The sequence below is a fragment of the Mauremys reevesii genome, linkage group 4 (genome assembly GCF_016161935.1).
Source record: "Mauremys reevesii isolate NIE-2019 linkage group 4, ASM1616193v1, whole genome shotgun sequence".
Classification (NCBI taxonomy): Eukaryota; Metazoa; Chordata; order Testudines; family Geoemydidae; genus Mauremys; species Mauremys reevesii.
Window position 1 is genome coordinate 129,279,434 of NC_052626.1, and position 14,142 is coordinate 129,293,575.

The following is a 14,142-nucleotide window of genomic DNA, read 5'->3' on the forward strand; positions in this document are numbered from 1 at the left end:
AATTTTTTCTTTATTGCCTGTGACCTGTCCCTGACTTTTACTAAAAATATCCATGGCAAAATCTTAGCCTTAACCAGAAACAATCCATTCAATATATTAACTACAAGTACTAATGCCTTTGTTTAATATATGTTTTTAAATGCAAAACATGTCTTGATATACTCAGTTTTTCCCTAAATATCAGCATATTGTGGTAGTTTTAAGTGAAAAAACAATTTCAAAATGATATTTGTCAATTTTTAACTGAATTCCAATTTCCATCCAAATGCAGTTTGATATAAGTCACAAGTTAAAAATTAAGCCAGTAAATACGAACTGAATATTCCACCACTTTCTACCACTAAAAAAAATGTAAAAAAGTCAAGAATGTGAATAAATGCATATTAAACTATATAATGGCTTAAATGTGTAAACATATAATATATCCTGGTTAACAAACAGTAATACCAAGTTTAGTGTAAAGGCTATATTAAGTTGCAAATTAACATGTTTTAATGGTTACCAACAAATGAGAATCAACCTTTTAAAGAAAATAACTGAAGTACAAATGAAAAACAATAATAAAATTGATTATTTGAATCAAGGTTTTCTGCTTGCTGATTTAAATCATGATTAACATGAGTTATTTAAATCAATCCATGCTGCTTTCCTTTAAGAAGTCTGTCTAAAAGTACTAATGAACACATGCATAGTTTAACCATTATCTACCACCCTACCTGCACCAGGTTGAGCATTTTATCTTGCCAAACAACAGAAAGCAGGCTCAGTGACAGAATCAATACCATGACATTATGAAAAAAGACACAAAAACCCACACAGCCATCCCTAGCAGCTGAACCGTCCTAAGCAGGTGCTCAGAAGCTTTAAGTGTGGGGGGAAAGTATTTTGAGAATGTCACAGTGGGAGTCATTAGCTACTTGCGGCCATTAGAAATAGGCAATAGCATCAGAAGAGCAATACACTTCACAGCATGACAAAGAATATCAAAGCCCACAAGTGTGCAAAAGATTCTAGTAACACTAGCAACTCCTCAGTTATGCCTCCCATCTATAGTTGTCTGCATTAAAATGAAGTAGTATAAGCTGCAGAAACAGAACAAGTTCAGGCATGTATTGCATCTCAGATGGACTAAAAGGATTATATCCTCAATTCCTTCCACTACAGTTGTCTGCCTCCACTTCCATTTGACACCCACCCGATTTTTGAGAGGTCCACAGCTCAAAAAGTAAAACTATATGGTATGTCAATCACCAGCTGGAAGTTTATTTTTTTTTAAATGGTAAATTATTAGGTCAACTCCCTGAGCTATGAGGGAGGAAAGTAAGTTTGATGGTTTGGGATCTTTTGTACTCTACAAGTAAAAATTGCTTACGATGGCATTTTGAGTAATCTAACCTATGGTCTCATGATTTTTACTAATTTCAGGGTGTGTGGGTGTAGAGCAGAGGTGGGCAAACTACGGCCCACGGGACCCTCCTGCCCGGCCCCTGAGCTCCTGGCCCAGGAGGCTAGCTCCCGGCCCCTACCCCGCTGTTCCCCCTCCTCCACAGCCTCAGCTCACTGCGCTGCCGGCGCAATGCTCTGGGCAACGGGGGGCAGCGCAGCTGCAGAGCCCAGCCCGACCCAGTGTTCTGTGCTGCACAGCGGCTGCAACGCAGCCAGCCACTAGTGCTCCACGCAGCGCGGTAAGGGGGCAGGGGGGTTTGGATAGGGTTCGGGGTGGTGGTGGTCGTGGTCAGGGAACGGGGCTGTGGATAGGGGTTGAGGTGGTCAGATGGCATGGAACAGGGGGGTTGAATGGGGGTAGGGGTCACAGGGGGGCAGTCAGGAAGGCAAGGGGTTGGATGGGGTGGCAGGGGGCAGTCAGGGGCAGGGGTTCCGGGGGCGGTCAGGGGACAGGGAGAAGGGGTGGTTGGATGGGGGCAGGGGTCCCGGGGAGGGGGGTGTCAGGGGGTGAGAAGCAGGGGGATGGATTGGATAGGAGGCAGGGGATGGGCCACACCTGGCTGTTTGGGGATGCACAGCCTCCCCTAACCGGCCCACCATACAATTTCAGAAACCCAATGCAGCCCTCAGGCCAAAAAGTTTGCCCACCCCTGGTGAAGGGTTGTGTGGAACCATTGATACAGAGATATTAAACTAGAAAACAGGCTATGCAGTAAATATGAAACAGTCTAACTCAAAATAAAGGACTCAATAGTTGAAATATTATTTTCTATTCCATATATTGACAATAGAACTGACATACTTACACACTGACATCCTGTTATCTATAGCTGAAAACTGCTGTGGCGTTTTGGTGATAACACTTCAAGAGCTATCAGGCCAATTACAGGCAGAAAAGTGACTGTGTAGAAATAACTGTAGCTTATCAACAGCTTCCAAATAACTATACTGAGGTTAAGTCACACAACAAGAGTTTTCTGACAGCATTTGCAAGCTCAGCCAGCAATCTGGAAAAAATAAATACTAGTCTTGTGGCTTCATGAACCAATCGACAATAAATGTTCTTAAATAAGAATGTGTTCAGCAGCTTATTGACCTGGCCAGAGTCAATAGAAAATAAAGTTTGCTCAAACGGGTACCATATATTGATTCTGCGTGTCAGTCAGTAATAAGAATATGGCTTTGGTCACTATATTACTCAGAGGAATCTGAAGACACAGGGAGCAGAGGTGGTGCGCACAGTAAGAAAGTGATTGTTTTTATCCTATCACTTCTTTAACAAAACTCTGAAGAATGGCTGACTTGTGGGAAATTTTTCAGAGGGTGGAGAGAAAGGGAAGCATTTGGAAAATTATTCTGCCTCATATTTCTTGCCTCTTGCTCTTTATTGCAAACAATACTAGCATGGAAATTAGGTCTGAGCATCCTGAAAGACAAGAAGGGAGAAGAGTCAGTAAAGGTGCTACACAAGGACAATAACTAGGAGTGATAGGATGAAATTATTAGAAATTTACATTGAATAATGGGGAAAGTTCCTAACAGAAGTATTAGGTTGTGGAATATTTCAACAATTGGTGGGATTCCCACTGACAGAGAGAGTCTGGACAAAGAACTGAGAGCAGGGGTCTTCAAACTTTTTCACAGCTTGAAAAATAAACTACCACAACTGACCATGTGAACGTGACATACGGTAACTGAATGATGTGAGCGAGGTAATATTTTTTATTGGACCAACTTCTGTCAATCACAAGCTGCAAGTTTATTTGTTTTAAATGATCAGGGGATCAATATGGCTACAACAACATTTCAAGCAACAATTAGGCAGGTGTATATTTGTAACGGCCTTGATTTCAATTTGCATTTATCTTTTTGGAAAAGGGGAAGTCACAGTCAACTTCATTTCATCCCTTCCTTTCACCTGATCTCTCTCAGGGACAGGAGAGCTACCAGATTGTAATCAGCTAGCTCTCCACAGACCTGCTAGCATGTATTCCAAACCAATTTTGGAATCTCTACATTATACTATTTACTCTGGTGAACAACCTTGATTGGTTCAACAGCCAGTGGGGAGAACAGTGGGAATGGACTAGATGACCCAATAGGTCTTTTCAATCTCTAATTTCTAGTGTCCTATGAGAAGAACTCATTTGCTCCCAATGCTTATTTCTCATGTGATGTCATTGACTCTTGTATAAACGATCATGATCATCATACACCAAGGTCTCTCACCTCATATGGTGCAGGAAGCATCCGAAACCAAGTACTTGGATCATGTTTCATGCAAATAACCTGATTAAAAAAACTAGACAAGAGATATAACATGATACCTTAAGAAGTGTCTGCAAGTCATTTTTCCATAAGCATTTAGAACACTTATTAATTAAATATCTTACACAATAGATACAAGCTCTCAAAGTAGATTGTATCACATCTTGCACACTTGCATCTGATTATTTTATCATTTTTAAAGACTACCACAGAAAAGGATAAAGGAAATTTAACAAACTCCTTTGACAAAAGAGTGATTTCAGTTGCTATCAAAAACAAGAACACAAAACTTAAAATAAAAACTCCGGTATTTATATAGCACCAGTCGTAAGAGGCCACGATCTTCCACTAACCCAAAGCTGTGTCGAGCTGACTGCAGTCAATAAAACTGTAGGCTTGACTTAAAGTATCTGAGCACAAAGACTGCTATAATGCAGAGGCGCAAACAGAGGTAAGGCTATACATTCAATCTCACCTTTCACATTTTCTGACAGAGTTTTTGTATATGGAATTTCCATGTTTTTTCTCTTGGGGAGAAACATCTTCCCTCTAAATGTATTCTTTCCACTTACACACACATTCAAGTAACAGGATATAAAGTTCCATCACTGAGGCAAAAAAACAGCTATACACCACGGACACATCCTAACCAATTTCCTAGAGTGGGCACTTCCTCTCAGAGTGCCACTTTTGTCAAGCATGCATCTGTCCTAGGAATGCAGCCTAAGGACCTATGTTAAGAGGCAGCATTGGACTCTCATCTTAATGTATCCTGACAAGTAGTTTTAGTGTCTAAGATAACAGCTGCAGTAGGATAAAACTAGATTCTCACTCTGAATGTACTAAAACTTTGGGGTGTGATGCAGTATGTGAAGACAGAGCACTTGGGCTGCGCCTGACCAATGCCATCTAACCATTTTCCAACGGAGAGTACCTTTGATACTCTGAACACAAGGGCATAGCAACATATCTACAGCCCACAGTAGGGGGTGACTGAGTTGGTTTGGAGATTCATCTGCTTTTCTTTCCAGAAGGCTGTACTAGGCAATTGCTTATCTGTGTTGAGGTCTCTCTTGTAGAGGGTATTGTGGGCTTCTACCATGCTACCCCTCCTTTTCAACAAACACACGAGTTAGTGAGTTGGAAAGTACAGCAACTTCTTTAGTAGATTCATCACATTTACCTCTCTCTTTTTCACTCTCTCACTTGACTGGGCTGGAGCAGCTAGGAGCAACTGACCCCAATGCCTGGATAGGTGCTAGATGACTATGGTGCAATGTACATAAGGGAAACAACCTCAAGTAGTGATGGACACATCCCTTTCACTGACACAATGTCTGCCTTTCATTGCTCAGGTTCACAACATGGGAGCCTTGTTAGATCCCAAGCTGCCCTGGAATGCCAAGGTATTATTAATAAGAACCTACAGTAGGAGCAGTCATCAGGACCATGGTGTCATCAACACCTGGCAAAAAAGAACATGACTTTTTCTTTCCACTACAGACCTTGCTACAATCAACTATAGCTTTGTCACAGTGAGCAGATATTACCACAATGTGCTGCATATGAGGCTACATCTTACAGTCATTTGAAGGCTTAATCTGGCGCATAAAGCCGCTGACCTTCACGCAGGGAACCCATCTCATTGGTGCTCGGAGGTCCGCACTGGCTTTCAGGTGGAATTTAAGTTGTTGATTTTTAACCCATAAAACTCTGAACAGTATGGGTCCAGATGATTAATCATTGCCACTCTCTCTGAACATACCATGGTAGATGTAATTTTTGGAAGTGCTTGAGATGACATACACCCACCCACCCCGGTTTAACAGAGGAATGCTAGCAGAGCATTCTCTGTGAAAGAGTCTTCTCCTCAGCCCAGATTAGTAAACTTTCAGGACACAATGCAAAGCACATTGTCTGTGTATTTTCTGAGAAGGGCTGAGGGATTTGGAAGTGCTTGGTGGGAATCTTATTTCCTATAATGGGCTTTATTTCACATGGGCACACTATGTGCGACTTATGTGCTGAGTAGGGGCAAATTATGTTACATTCTTTTATTGTGTTGTTAGAGACACTGACTGTGTAAGGTAATCTCTTTACTGGACCAATTTCTAACTTTATTTTGTGGTGGTATTTCTTCTATTGTGACCTGGCTAAGTGACTTTGGTTTTGCATTTTAACTTTACAAAGCATGTTTATCTTTGTGTTTTTAATTCTGCAGACAGGGAACAGATACCAATATTCGCATTTATAATGGTACTTTTCATCCAAAGATCTCAAAGCACTTTACCAAGCTGGATATCACTATCCTTATTTTACAGAGGACAAAACAGACATGCAGTCACTTGCCCAAGCTCATACAGCAAATGAATGGCAAAGCTAAAGCTAGCATCTGGGTATCCTGACTCCCAGTCCAGAGCCCTATCTGCACTTCCTCCCTGGATAGGTGGTGTATTAAATGGACAAAATAAAAATGTGCTAGGACTGTTTGGAAGAGAACCCTTGTGAGTTAAAATATTCACCTACACATTCTCGTTAGACAATTTCAAAATGCTGACTTTTTACAACCAATATTTTTCCACCACACAATGACTCTGCCACAGATTTACCCTCCCTGCATCTCAATTCCCCACTTGTAAAACAAGAATATTTATGGCACATTAAAGGGGAGAGGTTTGAGAAGCAAAAATAGATTACAAATCTTTGGAGAGGAGATACTATAAACAAAAGCGAAGTTATTCAAAACTACTTTGTTCCATGCCAAATTTGAGCATCACAATGTTGATCCAAACACCCTCAAAACAGATTTTTTTTAAAGTATTTCTGTTCATATACATATTTCAATTCCTTCAAAGCAGATTTCATTCTACCTTTAAAAAAAAAATCAATCTCAGGAAAAAGACATACATAGAAAGTCTCAACACAAAAAAGATTTTTCTTACAGAAAGCTAAGAACAAAACAAATTAAGGTTTACTACAATAATGGACACCGTCTGGCAACCAGTTTTCACAACTGCCAAGCCTAAATTAATTCCTACATTTATTAGGCTAATATAAAAAAAAATACTTCAACGGAAGTAAAAAGCAAATATGTCAATAAATACTGCAGGTGTAAGTTATTGTATTATTTAAATGCTAAATTAAAAGGACTCACCATGAAATCCTAACATCTAGTTGTATTAAGGATTTAAAATTAAAGAACACCATCTATTTGAAATCTAGTCCATTTTAAAAGTAAATTAAGAGTAGTTTCAGGTCCTACAACTGCCACTTTAATCCCTCCCCTAGCTAATTTTTGTGGTTTTACAAATCACATTTTTCGATTTAAACAAGTATTTCTTTTTCCCCTATTGCAATCTGATATCCACATAAACAAAAGGGGAAACTAACTACACAAGGGGAACAGTGCAACTGACTCCACACAAAGAGATAAAGAAAAAGAATGCCATTTTCCTAGTCTCTTATTTTTAGATAACCTGAATTACCTGTAACAAAAGTGAAATATTCTGATAGACTGATGATTTTTTTTTAAAAATCAGCAGTGCTCATGACCAACAACTGTACTTCACCCAAAAAATATTTTACTGTATTAACTTTATTCTGCAAGAATTTTCCTGTGGCCAAATAACATGGCTTTACCTGTCCTGAGCACTGATCAATACACCTCTACCCTGATATAACGTGGTCCTTGTGATACAAAAAATCTCACCGCGTATTGGTGAGACCACATTAGATCAAACTTGCTTCCCCTCCCCGTTCCTTGTTCCCTGACCGCCCCTCCAGAGACCCCCCATCCCTAATCACTCCCAGGACCCCATCCCCTGCCCAACCCCCGTCCCCTCACTGCTCCAACCCCTATCCACCCCCACCCTTACCCCGCCCCCTGACCGGCACTCACCAGCAGCAGCAGGAAGCCGAGCAGCCCCGCCCCAGTCCGCTCCGCCAACTCCCAGCCGCGGCGCTCCGCTTCCCGCCATCGGTGAGTGCGGAGAGGTTGGGGAAAGGATGCCCCCCCACACTCACCTGCAGCGGGAAGTGGAGCGACGCAGCCCCAGCCTGCTCCACTTTCCTTTCCCCAGCCCCAGTCAAGTCGTTGGGGGGTGGCTGGGGAAAGATCCTGCACTCACCTGCGGCGGGAAGTGGAGCGCCACGGCTGGGAGCTGGCACAGTGGAGCTGGCTGGGGATGGGCTGCTCCGCTTCCTGCCGCCAGTGAGTGCGGGGAGGTTGGGGAAAGGACACCCTCCTGTACTCACCTGCGGCGGGAAGTGGAGCACTGTGGCTGGGAGCTGGCGGAGTGGAGCGGGCTGGGCTGCTCCTTTTCCGTCACTGATGGTGAGTGCGGGGGGGGGGGGGTCCCTTCCCCCAAGCCCTCTCCCCTGAGCGACATGGCTGGGGCCGAGGCAAGGGAAGCAGAGCAGGCTGCTCCCGGCCCCCCGCTAATCCCCCAGGCCACTCTGGGACTGCGAGGCCACCAAAAGTGCCCTCCCACAGCTCCTGCCCCTCAGACCCTGGGGGGGGAGCCCCTGACCACCCCCGAGACCCTCTGCCCCTTATCGAACCCCTCGGCCCCAGCCTAGCCCAGCACCCTTAACACGCTGCTCAGAGCAGCACGTCAGAGCTTTACCACGTTGTATGCGAACCCACATTATATTGGGGCCATTATATCGGGGTAGAGGTGTAGTTGTCCTAATGCAAGAATAGCAATAAAAGTTCCAATGTATGCACACTACACAGAAGGGATTTTCATACAAATTTCTAATGTAGATACAATTAGACATTACTAGGGATTTTGAGGGAAAGATGGGAACAAGCTCAGACATGTTACCAGTCATACCATACAACACTTAAAGTTCCTCTGGACACCTGAAACTTAACTTTACCACAAAAATCATTTGACCCAAACACTTTTCCCAGTGCTTAAACTCAAGATGCCAGATGCATTTCAGTGTCAGTTAGCCAGTTTTCTGGATTACGTAACATCTGGAGGGGGGATGGGAACACGCAGAGTGATCATTAAATAGCCTATTTAATGAAGGGCAGATTTTATCCCAGATGTGTTGGCCATAAAATGCACACTGACTACACTACCCGTGTAATTTCCAACATTAACTGATAATTTAGTGCCAAAGTGACATTGATAGAACTCAACTTTCAGTACATGGCAAGAGTATCAAGTATGACAAGAAGCTAACCCCATCACACACCTTTTCCTCCCTCAATCACAAAAAACTGCTCACCAAAACACATGTTGCAGTGGTGTTGTTTTCAGAGAACACACAACAAGCTCCGAAAATAAAGCCCAAAAAAAGGAGCAATTTGGATTTTGTGGTCCAAGGGGCAATACTGAGAATACTGAGAAACTGGAACAATCCAAAAAGAACGGAATGGCTTATAAACAGAGGCAAAGCTCTAAAGAACTGATTTAGAAAAATGGAAAGAAAGTAGATACAGTTCAATTTAATATTGAATTTATAGCTTTTGATCATTAAGGGAAAAAAATCTCTGCAATCTCAAGATGTACTCTACCTGCAGTGTTTTCACTATATTCCTAATAAGGCAGGAGGCTGTTTCTTAAAGCAGTGATTCTCAATCCAGGGTATATATATCCCTGGGAGTACTCAGAGGTCTTCCAGTGGGTACATGAACACATCTAGATATTTGTCTAGTTTTTCAACAGACTACAAGAAAAAAAAACACAGTAGCCCAATCATTACAAACTAAAATTTCAGACAATTATTTGCTTATATAGCTCTGTATACTATATATTGAAATGTAAGTACAATATTTATATTCCAGTTGATTTATTTTATATTATATTGATATGGTAAAAATGAGAAAGTAAGCAATTTTTCAGTAATAGTGTGGTGCGACACTTGTATTTTTATGTCTGATTTTGTAAGTTTAAGTGACATGAAACTTGGGGGTAACAAGACAAATCAGACTCTTGAAAAGGATACAGTATTCTGGAAAGGTTGAGAGCCACTGTCTTAAAGTACCTTTAATTTAAACTTTCCAACAAGCTACAATGTGCCCTCTCTGCTGCTTGGTATATTGAACTGGAAAAATCAGAAGTTTAAAGGTTACATAAAAAGTTATTCACTAGTTGTCCAGATTTTTCTGACAACTGCCAAAATATTTTCAAAATATCTTCCCATCTCCACCCCCGGCTTGCAAATTTATAATAAATTCATTTATCAGCATGTCCAGTAAGTTTACAAATGAAATACCATTGGAAGTGCCCTCCCAAAACACTTCATAGCTCTGATTTGTTACAGCATGGTACTTTATCCAAATGCAGGCAAGCAACTTCAGGTCTGGTCATAGCGTAAATGCAAATTATCCTTAAAGAGCGGCTTTCACTACTATTGTGAAGGAAACAGTTTTCACTACAATATAGTTAGTTGGTTTCTTTGTTTTTTAAATTTGTGCATGTGTGCAAGAAGAGGGGAGGTGAAGTCCTTGGTCTTCCACATGAGGGCACTTCCCCTACAATCTGCTGTAGATGTACATTAATCATAAGCTGGTAAGAATGCGAAATTGAAGAACCATCTCTAAGGCTGAGGTGAGTTTTTTGTCTTCCTAAGAGAAGAACAAGCAACTTGGTTGTGAAACCAACCGTTTTCAGGACAGATTGAACACACTCTTCCCACCCACCACCCAGATCTAGAGGGCCACTGTCTTACGTTCCCTTGGGACTGCTTGTATGTATTATACAGCTATAAGTTCCACGTTGCCTCAACATATTAAAGAGCAAGGATTTCCTTTAAGGAAATCTGGTTCAAATTATGGCCTAGATCACAAGCAAAAAGGTTCCACGCTAGTACCCCAGATACCTACATTAGGCTGTATTTGCCCATTATAGGTTCATGACCAATAGTCAGGGTGCTGCAGATTTGGACTGAGGTGCATTGGCAGAGCTGTGTGGTGTCCTGGGTTTGGCATAGCTAACGATGCTGCAGGATTGTAGCACACTGGTAAGCCTACACAAGGGAAGTTTTCACAGCACCTATCAGCACACTTGGCTCAAGGCAATGCTGTTAAAATCCCTCACTTTCATGGCCACTAAATTCACTTAAAGGGAGATACACAAGAAACTGGAGCCATATTCCATGGATCAGTTGTACTACGTTCAAATTAATGGACATTTTCCACCTTACATTTTCCAATCGATAAGACCCCACCAGCATCAGTTCCAATCCCTTTTTACTAAATTCACATATTAGAAACAACATTAAAGATGTGAATTTAGGCACACAAATTTGAAAATGTCAGCCTAAATGTTGACCAATTTAAAATTTCTTTCAGTACTCTCAAAACCATTTGACTACATGCAGAATGTGTTACTTATTTATATTTACATAACTTCTTTCATACAAAGATGAAACAGTCTGAGCTGAGTACAAGCCAGCATCCAAAAAAACATTTATAACTCAAACTCATGGCAAAAATGCTTGACTAAATGTGTTGAAAATTCATTGATAAAAACAGGTGCCCGAACTGCAGACATAACATGTTTCACCCAAGAGCTAGTTTTATGACTGATTTATTCATGCCTGAAAACAGGATTTTATAAAGGAAGCAGTGACAAGTATTAAGTGGCCATGTAATATTTCTGAAGACAAAAGAGTGTTTTCCTAACAAAAAATCAAAATTATTACAGGAGCACAAAAAAATCTCTTTATGTCATCCCTGGTAATTTCTGAATTCACACTGTTGCCCTATGAAGTTATTCTTCCATAAGAAATACAATGTACAGGGAAAAGCCAATATTACTCTGAAACAAACCCCACACATACTGCAGACAGTTTGTATTTATGTTACTGTCCCAAAAAAATTGGATAGGAAATATTTTGTCATGAACACACTTGTCCCGAAGAAACTCGCCACTTCCTTGCATGATACCTTCCCTGGATTCAGGAGACTAGCTTAAGATGGATCCAGCATTTGCTGATCATTCACCCTTTCTTCACTTCCCAAAAAGGCAATCTCCAGTGTCATGTGAAACAGGGCTCTAGACAAATGTGTGACTAAATAATAACACTGTTTTCAGGTTTATCCTTTCAACGATTCCAAAAAAAAGTGTGCTCACTTTGTAAGAGGGATTTTTTTTTCTAACTGCCACCTGGATCTGTAAGTCAAACTTGATCTTTCTGCCACTGATGTTTTAACTGTGACCAGGAGTCTAACAACTGAAATTCAGCCAATCACTTGGTTGTGATAGTTCAGACAGGACTCCAGCTCACTTTCCCTTAGCCTTGTGAGCTCTGCAAGGCACATAGGAGTAATTTCTCTTACCAAAGTCAGTAAACATGCTGGGAAAGATGCAGGGGAAACAAGAGGGTGCCGCATTTTTTTATTATAATTGCCTACCCTAGGAAAGCCTGCAGGACTGTGAGAGATGATGTCGGCAGGACCGGGTGCTAATGCCTCGTTGGTCCTTCCAGCAGTGTAGATACAAGTACTTGTGCTGCATCCAGTCTCAGATGGAAAGGGAAAACCGAGGTCCCCAAGGTCCTATCCCATCCAACTGTAGACAAGCTCCCCAGAGAGAAGAGGGACCCACATACACCAAATATTGTATATCCTCAGGAGACAGGAGAAACAACCTGGGGGGGAGGAGGCGACACCAGAGGACCACTCCCCCTGCAGACTGCCTGGTGGTGCGAGAGAGACACGTTCCTCCTGATCTCAAGGAAACTAGAGCCATGGCTAAGTTAGAAGCTTCTGTGTCTCTCTCTGTGTTTACTGGCTGGGAAAAGGCTGCCCAGGTGCTTCTCCCACACTGGAACTTGTCTTCCAGGCTTATCATGGCCAGGAAAAAGGTGCAGACAGACTACACAACCACAGCTGGCCTGCCCTCTCCTTTCCCTCCCCACAGGGCCCTGTTTACCCCCTCCCCACCCCTCCCCCGGCCTGCTCTCCCCACAGGGCCCTGCTTACCCCCTCCCCACAGTGCCCTCTCACCTCCCGCTCTCCCGCGCAGCCGTCAGTCCCCCCAGCCCCCAGGGCTTGGCTGCCATCCCCCCGGCCCGGCCCCTCACCAGTTGGTCATGTCCAGGAAGAAGGCGCAGCCGGCCGGGCTCAGCTGGAAGCCCAGCAGCCGCTGGAACTCGCCGATCAGCACGTCCTTGTCGGTGGTGCCCAGGCAGCTGAACTTCTGCATCAGCTCGGCGTCCAGGTCCACGTCCATCCCCTCCATGGCGCCGGGGCCGCCGCTCCAGCCCGCTCCGCTAGGCCCCGGGCCTCCCCTGCTCCGCTCCGCCGCCTGTCTCCTCAGCGCTGCATGGAGGGGGAGGGGACGAGGGGAGCGAGTCCCGAGACTCTGCGCACGCTCTGTCCCGCCCACACGCGGGGCACGCCACCTGTAACGTCATCGCGTTGCGTGACCGCACAGACGTGGTGACGTCACCCAAAGGAAAAATACAAACAGAGCCCCACCCGGGAACCCTCTCCACGGCGGCAGAAGGAGATCCGCAAGGGCACGTTATTTACGTATGCAAATGAATTATGTCATATGCCAATAATTAATTTGCATATTTTATGTATGCAGATTAATATGGCAATCAGCTTTCACATATGCAAAGTATTCACATTATTAAAATAGGCATGTGATCAATAAATGATTCTCCTTTACATATGTACATACAACGGATGAACATGGCATAGAGAAATATTTTCACATTTGCATAGGGAAATTAAGCACGTTTATTCAAATAATGAGATCACAGCAAATGATATGAATGAATATGGTTTACATAGGCAAATGACACCCGATCAAGCACAGACGCATATGGATATAATATCTACTTCATTTACATATGCAAATTAATCCTATTGCTAAGCACAGATGACATTTTATTTGTTTATATATGTAAATCAGTCACATGGCTGTTCCACTGTACAAGGGTATATGCTTCTCATATGTTAACATGCAAATCAATCTATGGTGAAAGAAAATCCCATAATATAAAAGAGTCACCTCCATGTAATATACATTGTAGATGCAGGTTAACCACAAATTTGATTTAAAATAGAGGCATATATAACTGATCTGTATATGAATATGGAAAATACCCTAATAAATAAAGTATAATAATAATAAGAGTAATAGCGTCACAATCCAACAGGGTAGGTCAGTATTATTATCCACATTTTCTAGATAGTGAAAAATGTTAATGGGCTGATTTTAGAAGTGCTAGGTAACTATCTCATGAGATCTGTGCCTGCTCAGCCCCTTCCACAATCAGGCCCTAAATGATCCATTAAATCACACAAAAACCAGAAAGTGAAAATGACTAACCAGACTAATTTAGTTTCACAGTCCAAACTGAGTGAATGGGAAACTGTCAACTTGACTATTTTTAAACTATCTAATGATAGTTTAGAGTGCCCTTTTAAACAGTATAACTTGGCTATTAAAAAAAAAT

At 42.3% G+C, this 14,142-nt stretch overlaps 1 protein-coding gene across 4 annotated transcripts in view; it reads right to left on the bottom strand.

Moving 5' to 3' along the window:
* Positions 1-13,052, bottom strand: part of ILRUN (inflammation and lipid regulator with UBA-like and NBR1-like domains) — a 54,133-nt gene extending 41,081 nt beyond the window's left edge. For 2 of the 4 annotated variants that reach the window (XR_005597964.1, XR_005597963.1), the window contains exon 1: positions 12,757-13,052. Coding sequence is in view for 2 of the 4 variants with exons in the window: in XM_039536765.1 (XP_039392699.1) it covers positions 12,757-12,914 (158 nt within the window). In the remaining 2 variants the exon portion in view is untranslated. The remainder of the gene's footprint in view (positions 1-12,756) is intronic. The other 2 variants (XM_039536765.1, XM_039536767.1) reach the window with 1 other exon arrangement.
* Between the last annotated feature and the right edge of the window lie 1,090 nt (positions 13,053-14,142).